This window comes from Sphaerodactylus townsendi, linkage group LG04, assembly GCF_021028975.2.
Source record: "Sphaerodactylus townsendi isolate TG3544 linkage group LG04, MPM_Stown_v2.3, whole genome shotgun sequence".
NCBI lineage: Eukaryota > Metazoa > Chordata > Lepidosauria > Squamata > Sphaerodactylidae > Sphaerodactylus > Sphaerodactylus townsendi.
The window spans coordinates 7,206,301-7,219,309 of NC_059428.1; the positions used below are offsets into that span (position 1 = coordinate 7,206,301).

At 49.8% G+C, this 13,009-nt stretch overlaps 1 protein-coding gene across 2 annotated transcripts; it reads right to left on the reverse strand.

Annotated features, from left to right (window-relative positions):
• Window positions 1-1,046: 1,046 nt before the first annotated feature.
• On the reverse strand, window positions 1,047-10,240 carry LOC125430605 (interleukin 18 binding protein). Of its 2 annotated transcripts, none has more exons than XM_048492618.1 (6): window positions 9,825-10,240; window positions 7,898-7,966; window positions 6,607-6,660; window positions 3,560-3,686; window positions 2,861-3,102; window positions 1,047-1,630 (listed from the first exon to the last, which is right to left on the reverse strand). In XM_048492618.1, the coding sequence occupies exons 1-5, from the start codon at window positions 9,838-9,840 to the stop codon at window positions 2,874-2,876; spliced, it is 495 nt and encodes a 164-aa protein (XP_048348575.1). In that variant the 5' UTR covers window positions 9,841-10,240; the 3' UTR covers window positions 1,047-1,630; window positions 2,861-2,873. The 2 variants fall into 2 exon arrangements, with proteins under 2 accessions (XP_048348575.1, XP_048348574.1); XM_048492617.1 differs by lacking the exon at window positions 9,825-10,240 and adding an exon at window positions 9,037-9,204.
• Between the last annotated feature and the right edge of the window lie 2,769 nt (window positions 10,241-13,009).

Genomic DNA, 13,009 nt, shown 5'->3' on the forward strand with positions numbered 1-13,009 from the left:
GGCCAATTGTAGTCATTGTAGCTTGTAGTCATTGTAGCTCATTTCCACTGGTCAATCTCTAGGAATCTGCCTAGTCCTGTGGTGGCGAACCTTTGGCACTCCAGATGTTATGGACTACAATTCCCATCAGCCCCTACCAGCATGGGCTGGTGGGAATTGTAGTCCATAACATCTGGAGCGCCAAAGGTTCGCCACCACAGGACTAGTCCAATCGGCCATGCTGGCAGGGGCTGATGGGAATCGTAGTCCATGAACATCTGGAGAGCCACAGGTTGCAGACCCCTGGCCTAGTCCCCTTCTGGAAGCCACCTGAGTCAGCAGCTGGCTTCAGCCCCCCCCCCCCCCCGCGCTGGGTTTATGGTGCTGATTGGTGGTATATGGGCTGATGTCACCACGTTTCCGTGGATGAAACCCAGCCGCCTTCTACTCCAGTATCCACGCAGTGACAACCAGATGCCCCTGGCAAAAAGCAGGGAGGATATAGAGGACGAAGCTCTCTCTAATGGTGCCCACCAACCCCAATGGTCTGGTGGGTTACTGCTTCTAAACATGGAGGCTCCGTTTTAGCCATGGTGGCAAGTAGCCATCGACAGACCTTTTCTGCACACATGAGCCTGAACCCTTTATAAAGTCAGGTAACTACTGGCAGTCGCAGCTCTCCAGCAAAATCCCAAAAGAAGAAGAAGAAGAAGAGTTTGGATTTATGTCCCCCCTTTCTCTCCTGCAGGAGACTCAAAGGGGCTGACAATCTCCTTGCCCTCCCCCCCCTCACAACAAACACCCTGTGAGGTGGGTGGGGCTGAGAGAGCTCCGAGAAGCTGTGACTAGCCCAAGGTCACCCAGCTGGCGTGTGTGGGAGTGTACAGGCTAATCTGAATTCCCCAGATAAGCCTCCACAGCTCAGGCGGCAGAGCTGGGAATCAAACCCGGTTCCTCCAGATTAGATACACGAGCTCTTAACCTCATTAAAAAGTCCGTCCTGAATCTGCCTTTCAGCGATCCACTACCCCCAAGTACCTGCAGTTATGGTGGTTTGGTTGACTCTGTTTTATATTTGACATTCTGGAATAATTTTATTTTTTTCTGGTTCCTTCAAAGGCAGCACAGATACATTTTCTGAATAAGCTCCCAGTGTAGAGGACACAACAGCCAGCAACGTTTTCCCACGCGTTCAAATCGGAGATGGTAAATAGGTTTTATTTCAAAACAATCCAGCGTGGAGTTCGGGGCTGCGAGTGGCCTTGAAACGCCTGCCGCTTTTACCACACATGATCAGTCTGTAGGGTGTGGTGGGTTTTCCGGGTTGTATGGCTGTGCTCCTGTGCTACCGGAGCATGGTTACACAACCCAGAAAACCCACAACACCCTCGTGATTCCGGACGTGAAAGCCTTCGACACTCTGTCTGTTCTCTGTCTTACGAGCAGTGTAAATGGTGGCTGCGGTTTTGGGGAGGAGGGGGCCCAAATGGCTGGGAAAGGGGTGTGTGTCGGTGGGAGATCCTTTGCCGGAACGCCTGGAAGCAAACTAGGCTGACTGGCAGCTCACAGCAACGACCGAGCCTCTTCCTCGTCGCTTGAGTGTCTCCGATGGTGGAGCTACGTGAGCCATCAAGCCGGTCCCTGGGCAGCCCTGGAAATTGAGAAAGGAAGGTTGGTACAAAAGACACCTGACAGGACAGACACTTTATTGTGGCAAGGGACGGTCGGGCAGAGCCTTCTTCTGCAGAAGCGTGAGTCAGCAAGCTCCAGGGGGATGGCAGCAGCCACGTCTCTCTCGCAGAAGCCGAGTGGGTCTGTGTGGAAGAGGGTCTTAGGGCAGCGGTGGCGAACCTATGGCATGGGTGCCAGAGGTGGCACTCAGAGCCCTTTCTGTGGGCACGCATGCACAGAGTTCATCATGTGGGGAGGGGGCAGAAAATCACACACACACACAAACACACACACCTAGCCTGGCCTGGGCATGATCCCTTACCTGGGAATAAGCTCGGTTGCTGGCAATGGGGCTTGCTTCTCAGTAAACCCTCCAAGGGTCATGATTCACCCATTCAAAGCATTGCACGGTTGCTTCACCAAGCTTACTCCCAAGTAACATGCGCCTTGGAGCCAACTGTTTTTTCTAAACTGAAACCTCAGTATTCAGGTTAAATCGCCATGTTGGCACTTTGCAATAAATAAATGGGTTTTGGGTTGCAATTTGGGCACTCGGTCTCGAAAAGGTTCACCGTCACTGTCTTAGGGGGACTCTACGTATGACACCTCCATGCCTGTCGAAGAAAGAGGCTGCAGCACCCCGTTGCCAGAGACGGGCCGATGAAATGAGGCGTGGTATGGATTCACTGGCTACAGGGACAGCTTCTCCCTCAGAACGCCAGAATTTGGGGTCACCCGATGCCGACGAGAGGAAAAGATTGTGGCATGCATATTTGACTGATGGGACTCACTGACGCAAAGTGTACTCGCTGGTGTAGGAGAGACTTTGGCAGATCCGTGGGGGAGAGACTTAGCAAGAGCTGGTGGCGAACCTTTGGCACTGCAGATGTTATGGACTACAATTCCCATCAGCCCCTGCCAGCATTCTTAGAATGGGCTGCTGCTAGGAGGGGCCAGGGGGGGGTCAGTTTGCAGCTCCACCCTCTATGCCCATGGTGGCTAACCTTTGGCACTCCAATTGGCCATTCTGGCAGGGGCTGATGGGAATTGTAGTCCATAACATCTGCAGTGCCAAAGGTTCGCCACCACTGCTCTATGCCATGGGAACCTGGTTCCAATGCAGAATGCAGGGACGTCTGCCCGATTCTGAGTGGTTGGTGACCTACCACAGTAGCTCCGCCCCACCCCCGCCCTTCACCTCTGCGCTTACCTGCAGCTCCGCCTCAAGGCTCCTCAGGTATTCCGCTGCCACTCTCTCCGCTCCTGGGCCCCACCTCCTGGGCCCCACCTGCTCTCCTGGGCCCCACCTGCAAGGTGAGGGTCTTCTGAGCAGCCCCGGCTGGGTCCAGAATGACACACCTGAAGGTGGTGCGCAGGTCCCGCTTGGAGAAGGCGTGAAAGACCAGCTCCCGGGACAGGAGGTGGTGGCGGCCGGGCCCGTGGCTTATTTCTCTGTGAAGAAAGAAAGAACACCACCTCAGTTAGCCGTGAGACGCTGCACTGGGGAGGAAAGTGGGGGTCCATTGGGACAAAATCGTCAAGGGTGCTGGCATTAGAGCTTTTACATAAGAACATCAGAAGAAGGCCTTGCCTAGGGGTGAACAGGAAGCTCATGAACTCATGATGATCTCAGCAGGTCGGACCAGACAGAATCAGACTTCTGGTCCATCCAGGCAGCATTGACTGCTCTCAGACAGGCAGGTGCTCTAGAGACTCAGGCAGAGGCTGCTGGGTGGGTCCTTTGTAACTGGGTGGGTCCTTTGTAACTGGAGATCACTGGGACTGAGCCTGGGACCTTCTGCATGCTAAATAGATGGCCTACCAGTGAGCCACGGACCCTCTCATAAAGCCCTACCCCCTGCCTCTTCCACCTGAGCTCAGTCACTGGGAAATGGCCCGGTTTACTCACCTGGCTTCCTCCTCTCTCACTGCGCCATCTGGGTACAACTCTTCCACGAAGGAGCCGTTAGCCAGCCAGTATATGCTGCAGGTTCGAAACGCTGAGGAGCCCTGGCACGGGACACTGAAGTTTTGCCCTGCAAGGAGAAGAGGAGTTTGGGTTTATACCCCACCTTTTCTCTCCTGTAAGGAGACTCAAAGGGGCTGACAAGCTCCTTTCCCTTCCTCTCCCCACAACAGACACCTTGTGAGGCTGAGAGCGTCCTGAGAGAACTGGGAGCAGCCCAAGGTCACCCAGCAGGAATGCAGGAGTGCGGAAACACGTCTGGTTCACCAGATAAGCCTCTGCCACTCGGGTGGAGGAGTGGGGAATCAAACCTGGTTCTCCAGATTAGAATCCACCTGCTCCTAACCACTACGCCACGGTGGCTCCAAGGAAGAGCAGGACGAGAGCATGAATGAAAATCAGTCAAAGATACAAGGAAGCCTCCAGGGCAGCCCTTGGTGAATTAATTGTCTCTGCCCAGGAAAAAAAGAAATTCTACTTCCGACAGAGGGCCAAAGCAGGAAAAGTACCTGAAGGGAGGGCTACTTGGGGCCCTGATAGTCACTTTGTAGGGGCTGCGCAGGCTAAAGCAAGTGTGAACAGGGTGTGTGTGTGTGTGTATGTGTGTGTGAGAGAGAGAGAGAGAGAGAGAGAGTTCCTATCTTTAAAGCTACCGGTTCACACATTCACTTCACAACTAGGGAAGCATCCCAGTCAGAGGTGGGATCCAGCAGGTTCTCCCAGGTTCCCGAGAGTAGGTTACTACTTATTTGCGTGTGCCGAGAGGCGGTTACTAATTGGTGATTTCTGCCTGAGTTACGCCCCTCCTCTCAGCAGTAGCGCGCAGAACTGGAAGCAGTCTAGCAGGAGGTGCACCGGCGTGCGTGGCAGCCTGCACCTGCGTGCATTCGTTTCCCACCCAAGGACCGGCGCAGCGGCTGCGTCCTTGCCACAGCCCCGCCCAGGAATGCCACGCCCCCGGAATGCCCAGCCACGCCCCCGTTGTGCCCCGCCCAGCCCCATTTGCGCTACACCACAGTTTGAATCCCACCACCCTGGGAACCTGTTTTAAACAATCTTCGTTTTAAAATACTTAGTTATTTAATCTATTGCTGCATAGGTTTTAAGGGATTAAGTTTTTATGTGCTGATCCGTTGATTTGTTGATTTGATTTGTTGATTTGCTGTTCGTTGGAACAGCCATGTTGTGAGCCGCCTCGAGCCCTTCGGGGATGAGGCGGCCTATAAGTTTAATTAATAATAATAATAATAATAATAATAATAATAATAATAATAATAATAATAATAATAATAATAATAATATAATAATAATAATAATGTTATTATTATTAGAAGAAACATGTTTGGATCATCGATGTTGCTGTGCCAGTTGACAGCAGGGTAGAGGACAAAGAGCTGGAAAAGATCACAAAATACAAGGACCTACAAATTGAAGTGGAACGATTGTGGCAAAAAAGAACAACAGTAATCCCACTAGTAGTCGGTGCTCTAGGAGGAATCCCAAGAAATCTTGAAAAACATCTGGAAAGCCTAAACTTGGACAGAACATCAGTCCACCTGCTGCAGAAAGCAGCACTTCTAGGAACTGCACATATTCTACGCAAATACCTCTAATATCCTAGGTCCTTGGGAAGGACTCGATATTCAGAGATGAATTCCAGACACTTGTGCTGTGTTGTTATGTATAATAATAATAATAATAATAATAATAATAATAATAATAATAATAATAATAATAATAATAGATGTTGCTGTGCCAGTTGACAGCAGGGTAGAGGACAAAGAGCTGGAAAAGATCACAAAATACAAGGACCTACAAATTGAAGTGGAACGATTGTGGCAAAAAAAACAACAGTAATCCCACTAGTAGTCGGTGCTCTAGGAGGAATCCCAAGAAATCTTGAAAAACATCTGAAAGCCTAAACTTAGACAGAACATCAGTCCACATGCTGCAGAAAGCAGCACTTCTAGGAACTTTCACACATATTCTATCATGAAATACCTCCCTAATATCCTAGGTCGGGAAGGGACTGCGATATTCAGAGATGAATTCCAGACACTTGTGCTGTGTTGTTATGTATAATAATAATAATAATAATAATAATAATAATAATAATAATAATAATAATAATAATAATAATAATAATAATAATAATAATAATAGATGTTGCTGTGCCAGTTGACAGCAGGGTAGAGGACAAAGAGCTGGAAAAGATCACAAAATACAAGGACCTACAAATTGAAGTTGAACGATTGTGGCAAAAAAGAACAACAGTAATCCCACTAGTAGTCAATGCTCTTGGAGGAATCCCAAGAAATCTTGAAAAACATCTGGAAAGCCTAAACTTGGACAGAACATCAGTCCACCTGCTGCAGAAAGCAGCACTTCTAGGAACTGCACATATTCTACGCAAATACCTCTAATATCCTAGGTCCTTGGGAAGGACTCGATATTCAGAGATGAATTCCAGACACTTGTGCTGTGTTGTTATGTATAATAATAATAATAATAATGTTGAACACTTTCATGGCTGGATTCAACTGGTTGTGGTGGGTTTTCCGGGCTGTGTGGCCGTGGTCTGGTAGATCTTGTTCCTAACGTTTGGTTAAGAACATAGAACATAAGAACACGCCAGCTGGATCAGACCAGAGTCCATCTAGTCCAGCTCTCTGCTACTCGCAGTGGCCCACCAGGTGCCTTTGGGAGCTCACCTGCAGGAGGTGAAAGCAAGGGCCTTCTGCTGCTGCTGCTGCTCCTGAGCACCTGGTCTGCTCAGGCATTTGCAATCTCAGATCAAAGAGGATCAAGATTGGTAGCCAGAGATCGACTTCTCCATAAATCTGTCCAAGCCCCTTTTAAAGCTAAAAGTTAGGAACAAGATCTATCAGACCACGGCCACACAGCCCAGAAAACCCACCACAACCAACAGTAATATAGCATCAAACAGCGAGAAATAACTAGGTGTAACATCCTGAAGGACAGTTACTCACCAAAGGAGGGGCGGATTTCCCAGGTGGAGTTGATAGATGGGCGCCATTTGGCATCTGCAGGGGGAGAAACACGGGCTGTTACGGAGAGGTCCGGGGAGGGGGGTATTGGTTCGGTTTGGGCCTCAGAGCCCTCCTGGGCTCCTCCCACCTGGAATCACCTGTCCAGGTGGCATCCTGGACGCAGCTTGGCAGTTAGAGGTGCCACCATCCAGGAAGGGCTGGAGAAATTCCCCAGAATGACAGCTGATCTCCCCGACCAGAGAAGTCTTGGGAGGAAACAGCTGCATTGAAGGGTGGGCGGGGCTCTATGGCCTTCTTGCTCCTCCCTGAACGTGCCCTCCCCAGGCTCCGCCCCCAAACCCCCAGGCATTTCCCAACCCCAAAATGTCCCCTCCCCCCCGCCCTGTTCTGCTACAGATCCACGCCCTTGGGCAGCCGTCAATGCTTGGCTTCTTGTGTACCTGGGAATTTGGGGACAGCCAAAGGGCACCCAGGGTGGGGGGCAGGAGGGGTTGGGCTGAGCCTCCCCTCACTGCAGGGGGTGCATTGGGAGGCTCTCCATCCCATGCTGAGAACTCCCCCTGCCCCCCCACCTCCGGAAAATACAATTCCCCTGTTCCCCATCAAGACATGCAACCCCCAACTCACCCCCACCGCCAAGCAACCTGATGGAGGAGGCATGAGGCTGTCAACTCCAAAGTTAAGACCCTCCAGGAGATTTGGGGGGGGGTTGCTGGGATAGAATGCCCTAGAGCACAGGTGGCGAACTCGCGGCTCTCCAGATGTTATGGACTACAGTTCCCATCATCCCCTGCTGGCAGGGGATGATGGGAACTGTAGTCCATAACATCTGGAGGGCCGCGAGTTTGACACCTGTGCCCTAGAAGTCAGAGCTCCCAGCCCCACCTAGAGATTGGCACCCCAAGCAGCTGCAACAAGGGTTGTGAGGGCCCTCTCTGCCCACTGCCAGGGGGTGGGGAGTGGGGTAGGGTTGCCAAATCCAGGTTGGGATGCTCCTGGAGCTTTGGGGGCAGGGCCTGGAGAGAGCAGGGCCCTCCCTTCATGGGCAGACATTTGCTCCAGGAGAACCGAACTCTGCAGTCGGAAGATGATCGGGAATTCTGGGAGACCTGAAAGTCCCACCTGGAGCCAGACCTCCTTCCCTGCAGGCTCTTCAAGCTCTTCAGACAAAGGCTGTCCGGGGGTCTGGGTGGTCCCTCTGCCAGGGGCTGAGAGTAGCCCGTGCCGGTCACCCAACCCTTTGGGGGTCTGTTCTTCTCTCTTGCCTTACCTGTCCCTTGGAGGTAGATGCAGCCGCAAAGCAGGACTAGGAGGAGCCCTTGGACCTGGAACCGGAGACCTGCAAGCAGAGTTCATGGAGCAGCCAGGAGGGTCAGGAGAAGTCCCGGGCTAAAACTCCGTCTTAAGAGAGACCCTCCCCAAATATTAGGACCTTTCTTCCATATTGCTCAGCCTCCCATGGGACGGGGAGGGGGCAGAGAATGAGAATAAAAATTACTCCCCCAATCAATATTTTCATAGTAGGTGTGGAGCTCGGAATCCTCGCTTGAATGAACGTGGCCCAGTCATTAAGAACATAAGAAGGAGCCAGCTGGATCAGACCAGAGTCCATCTAGTCCAGCACTCTGCTACTCGCAGTGGCCCACCAGGTGCCTTTGGGAGCTCACCTGCAGGATGTGAAAGCAATGGCCGTCTGCTGCTGCTGCTCCCGAGCACCTGGTCTGCTAAGGCATTTGCAATCTGAGATCAAGGAAGATCCAGATTGGTAGCCATAGATCGACTTCTCCTGCATAAATCTGTCCAAGCCCCTTTTAAAGCTATCCAGGTTAGTGGCCATCGCCACCTCCTGTGGAAGCATATTCCAAACACCAATCACACGTTGTGTGAAGAAGTGTTTCCTTTTATTAGTCCTAATTCTTCCCCCCAGCATTTTCAATGGATGCCCCCTGGTTCTAGTATGGTGAGAAAGAGAGAAAAATTTCTCTCTGTCAACATTTTCTACCCCATGCATAATTTTATAGACTTCAATCCTATCCCCCCTCAGACGTCTCCTCTCCAAACTAAAGAGTCCCAAACGCTGCAGCCTCTCATAAGGAAGGTGCTCCAGTCCCTCAATCATCCTCGTTGCCCTTCTCTGCGCTTTTTCTATCTCTTCGATAACCTTTTTGAGATGTGGCGACCAGAACTGAACACAGGACTCCAAGTGCGGTCGCGTTCTTTCCCAGCCTAACCTACTTCGCAGGGGCGTTGTGAGTATAACACAGGGAGAGCTGTTTTGAGCTTCTCGGAGGAAAGGCGGGGTAAACAGGAAATTGAGGGAGGTTGCGCTTGATCTTATTATTGGGGCTTCTACATAAGATGGCACACACCCACCCACTGCCCCTGCAGTTCATTTAAAATTCAGCTTACATTCCTTCTTGCTGTCCGAGGTGCTCCGATGCCACAAAGAGACCGGTGACAGGGACAAGGCCTCATAGGCAGAGGTGGGATCCAGCAGGTTCTCACAGGTTCCCAAAAGTAGGTTACTCATTATTTGTGTGTGCTGAGAGGGGGTTACTCATTGGTGATTTTGCCACGTGATTTTTGCCTTAGTTACGCCCCTCCTCTCAGCAGTAGCGCGCAGAACTTGAAGCAGTCTAGCAGGAGGTGCACCGGCGTGCATGGCAGCCTGCGCCCGCGTGCATTCATTTCCCGACCAAGGACTGGCACAGCGGCTGCGTCCTTGCCACAGCCCTGCCCAGGAATGCCCCGCCCCCGGAATGCCCGGCCACGCCCCCATCATGCCCCGCCCAGCCCCATCGGCGCTACGCCACAGTTTGAATCCCACCCCCATGGGAACCTGTTACTAAAAATTTTGGATCCCACCAGTGCTCATAGGGCTGTGGTGAGAATAATGATGAGAACCGCAGGGGCTTTTTGCGGGAGCAGCAGCGACCTGCGCGTCCTCAGGCACCTGCCGCCTGGAGCAAGGGCCCCCCTCACGCCCCCTCGCTATGCCCCTGTCTGAGTGTGTGTTTGGGGGAAGGAAATAGGTCTTGTCCTTTATAGGACAACCTCTAAGCTGGAGGCAGAATCTAGTCCTGGAACCCGGACCCCAGGACAGCCAGAATCTCCCCACATAGAACCGGCTTTCAAGGTAGACAGCAGAAATTTCCCAGCACCCTCAGAGGAAGGCTTGATCCCAGGAGGATCCGTACCTGGGGCTGAATTCATCTTCCGCCGTCTGGTGGAGATAGTGGATTCAGCTGCAGGGGAAGAAAACCCTTATATAGCAGAGGTGTGACTAAGGAGGGGATTTCCTTTGTGGTCAAAAGATATGTTTTTTTCTATATATATATATAAAATCAACTTATATCATCAACTGCTCTTTCAAATGATAGAATAAATTATGTTGATCTCTGTGAACTTTTAATGCATAATGACACTTTTAGGTATTATGTCAGAGTCTTGTGAAAACCCGGTTCCTATTTCAGCTGTCCCTTGCAAGGAGCTGCCATTTCATTACATTCATTTAATCTATTTATAAAATCTGAATATTCCTTCCACCCTCCTGCACACATAAAAAAAACCCAGCCCAAGGAGAACTTTTTTTCCCGCCTAGCCTTTTCCTGGACGTTTTTAAAAATGCAAAACACGTCATTTTGATATGAGAAACACTTGGAGTCCTGTGTCCAGTTCTGGTCGCCACATCTCAAAAAGGATATGGAAGAGATAGAAAAAGTGCAGAGAAGGGCAACGAGGATGATTGAGGGACTGGAGCACCTTCCTTATGAGGAGAGGCTGCAGCGTTTGGGACTCTTTAGGCCACTGCGAGTAGCAGAGTGCTGGACTCCAGTACTTGTCCTGGAGAGGGTGTTGAGACACATGTTTGAACATTTTCATCGTTCGATGTTTTGGATTTGTATATGGGGTGTGGAGTCCCCTTTGGATATGGTTTGGGTGTTGTTGTATACACATTTACATTGCCATTTATTAAATTAGCACTTTAATTGCCTTGTTTATAGGTTGTTGCTTGTAGCTGTGGTGTAGTAGGTTTGTTGGATTTCTGTAGTATATGTCCACTGCACCTCACCAATTTTTTTGCGTTGTTTGGTTGCTTACTTGGGGAAAATGCCAAATTTCTGTTGCCTCAAGACCTAGCCAGGGAATCGAACATGAAGTCCATTTTATTCTCGAATATCTGGTTTCTTATCAGTTTCTACAGGTCATTGGTCTGCTAAAGCACCAGTCCACAGCACAGTTAGAACATAAGAACACGCCAGCTGGATCAGACCAGAGTCCAGATAGTCCAGCTCTCTGCTACTCACAGTGGCCCACCAGGTGCCTTTGGGAGCTCACATGCAGACTGTGAGAGCAATGGCCTTCTCCGGGTGTTGCTCCTGAGCACCTGGTCTCCATAAATCTGTCCAAGCCCTTTTTAAAGCTATCCAGGTTAGTGGCCATCACCACCTCCTGGGGCAGCATATTCCAAACACCAATCACACGTTGCGTGAAGAAGTGTTTCCTTTGATCAGTCCTAATTCTTCCCCCCAGCATTTTCAATGGATGCCCCCTGGTTCTAGTATTGTGAGAAAGAGAGAAAAACTTCTCTCTGTCAACATTTTTTACCCCATGCATAATTTTATAGGCTTCAATCCTATCCCCCCTCAGATGTTTCCTCTCCAAACTAAAGAGTCCCAAACGCTGCAGCCTCTCCTCATAAGGAAGGTGCTCCAGTCCCTCAATCATCCTCGTTGCCCTTCTCTGCACTTTTTCTATCTCTTCTCGATATCCTTTTTTTTTTTTGAGATGTGGCTAATTCAGAACTGAACAACATTAGGGACTCTAGAGATGCTGATTCAGTCATCTCAGTTAGGCTTCCTGTCTGCATGGTTTCTCTAGCGCAGGCCTAAAGCCTGGGCGAGAATTTTAAGAATTGAGAAACTAAAAGTCGAACTTAGTTCCTTGACCCAATAATACCTAATCACGTGGTTTACAAATGCTAAAGATCCCAAGTAAAAAGTAAAAGTAACTACTTCCCCAATGAAGCACAAATAGATTTTTGCTGCAGAGCAGCCTGCTCTGTGATCTATTTTGATCTGGTAAAAAAATAAGGTGAGATTTGCAGCTCTTCCAGGGAACGTTCATGAAATGGGCAGAGGTAGCTCATCACACAATTCCTTATAACAAGGACAAAGTGAAAGAACACCCCCGCCTTGATTCCATTTATTGACTGCTACAAGGGCAATGCCGTTCCAAATATGGAGTTCTTTGATATCGTCCTTTTAGCAACTCAGAGAGCAGAACATTAAATTATGCCTGAATGAAAGCTTTTTCTTATTTTTGGGATTGCAAGATTCTCCACACAGTTTGCTGGTTAAAAAAGATCTAAACTATAAGACAGTATTTTGCTGGCAATACTCAAATGTTGTTGCAGTTCACACTGCTGACTCATAAACTGAACGTGAGTCAGCAGTGTGATGCAGCAGCCAAGAAGGCCAATGCGATTCTGAGCTGTATCAATAGGAGTTTAGTGTCAAGATCGAGGAATGTAATTGTAGCTCTCTATTCTTCACTGGTCAGACCTTATCTGGAATATTGTGTACAGTTCTGGGCACCGCAATTCAAGAAGGATATTGACAGGCTGGAACGGGTCCAGAGGAGGGCGACCACAATGGTGAAAGTTCTGGAATGCATGCCCTACGAGGAGAGACTTAGGGAGCTGGGGATGTTTAGTTTGGTGAAGAGAAGGTTAAGAGGTGACATGATAGCCATGTTTAAATATCTGAGGGATGCCATGTCGAAGAGGGAGCAAGCTTGTTTTCTTCTGCCTCAGAGACTAGGACACGGAGTAATGGATTCAAGGTGCAGGAAAAGAGATTCCACCTAAACATCAGGAAGAACTTCCTGACCGTCAGGGCTGTTCGACAGTGGAATTCACTGCCTTGGAGAGCGGTGGAGTCTCTTCCTTTGGAGCTTTTTAAACAGAGGCTGGATGAACATATGTCAGGAGTGCCTTGATTGTGTGTTCCTGCATGGCAGGGGGTTGGACTGGATGGCCCTTGGGGGTCTCTTCCAACTCTATGATTCTATATCTTAGCTTCTTTTTCTAATCTCAAACCGAGCACAGAATTGCAGTTTGCAGAGAACAGTCCCTGAGATGACAACTGAGGGGAAGAATTAGGACTAATAAAAGGAAACGCTTCTTCACGCAACGTGTGATTGGTGTTTGGAACATGCTGCCACAGGAGGTGGTGATGGCCACTAACCTGGATAGCTTTAAAAGGGGCTTGGACAGATTTATGGAGGAGAAGTCGATCTATGGCTACCAATCTTGATACTCTTTGATCTGAGATTGCAAATGCCTTGTCCAGGTGCTCGGGAGCAACAGCCACAGAAGGTC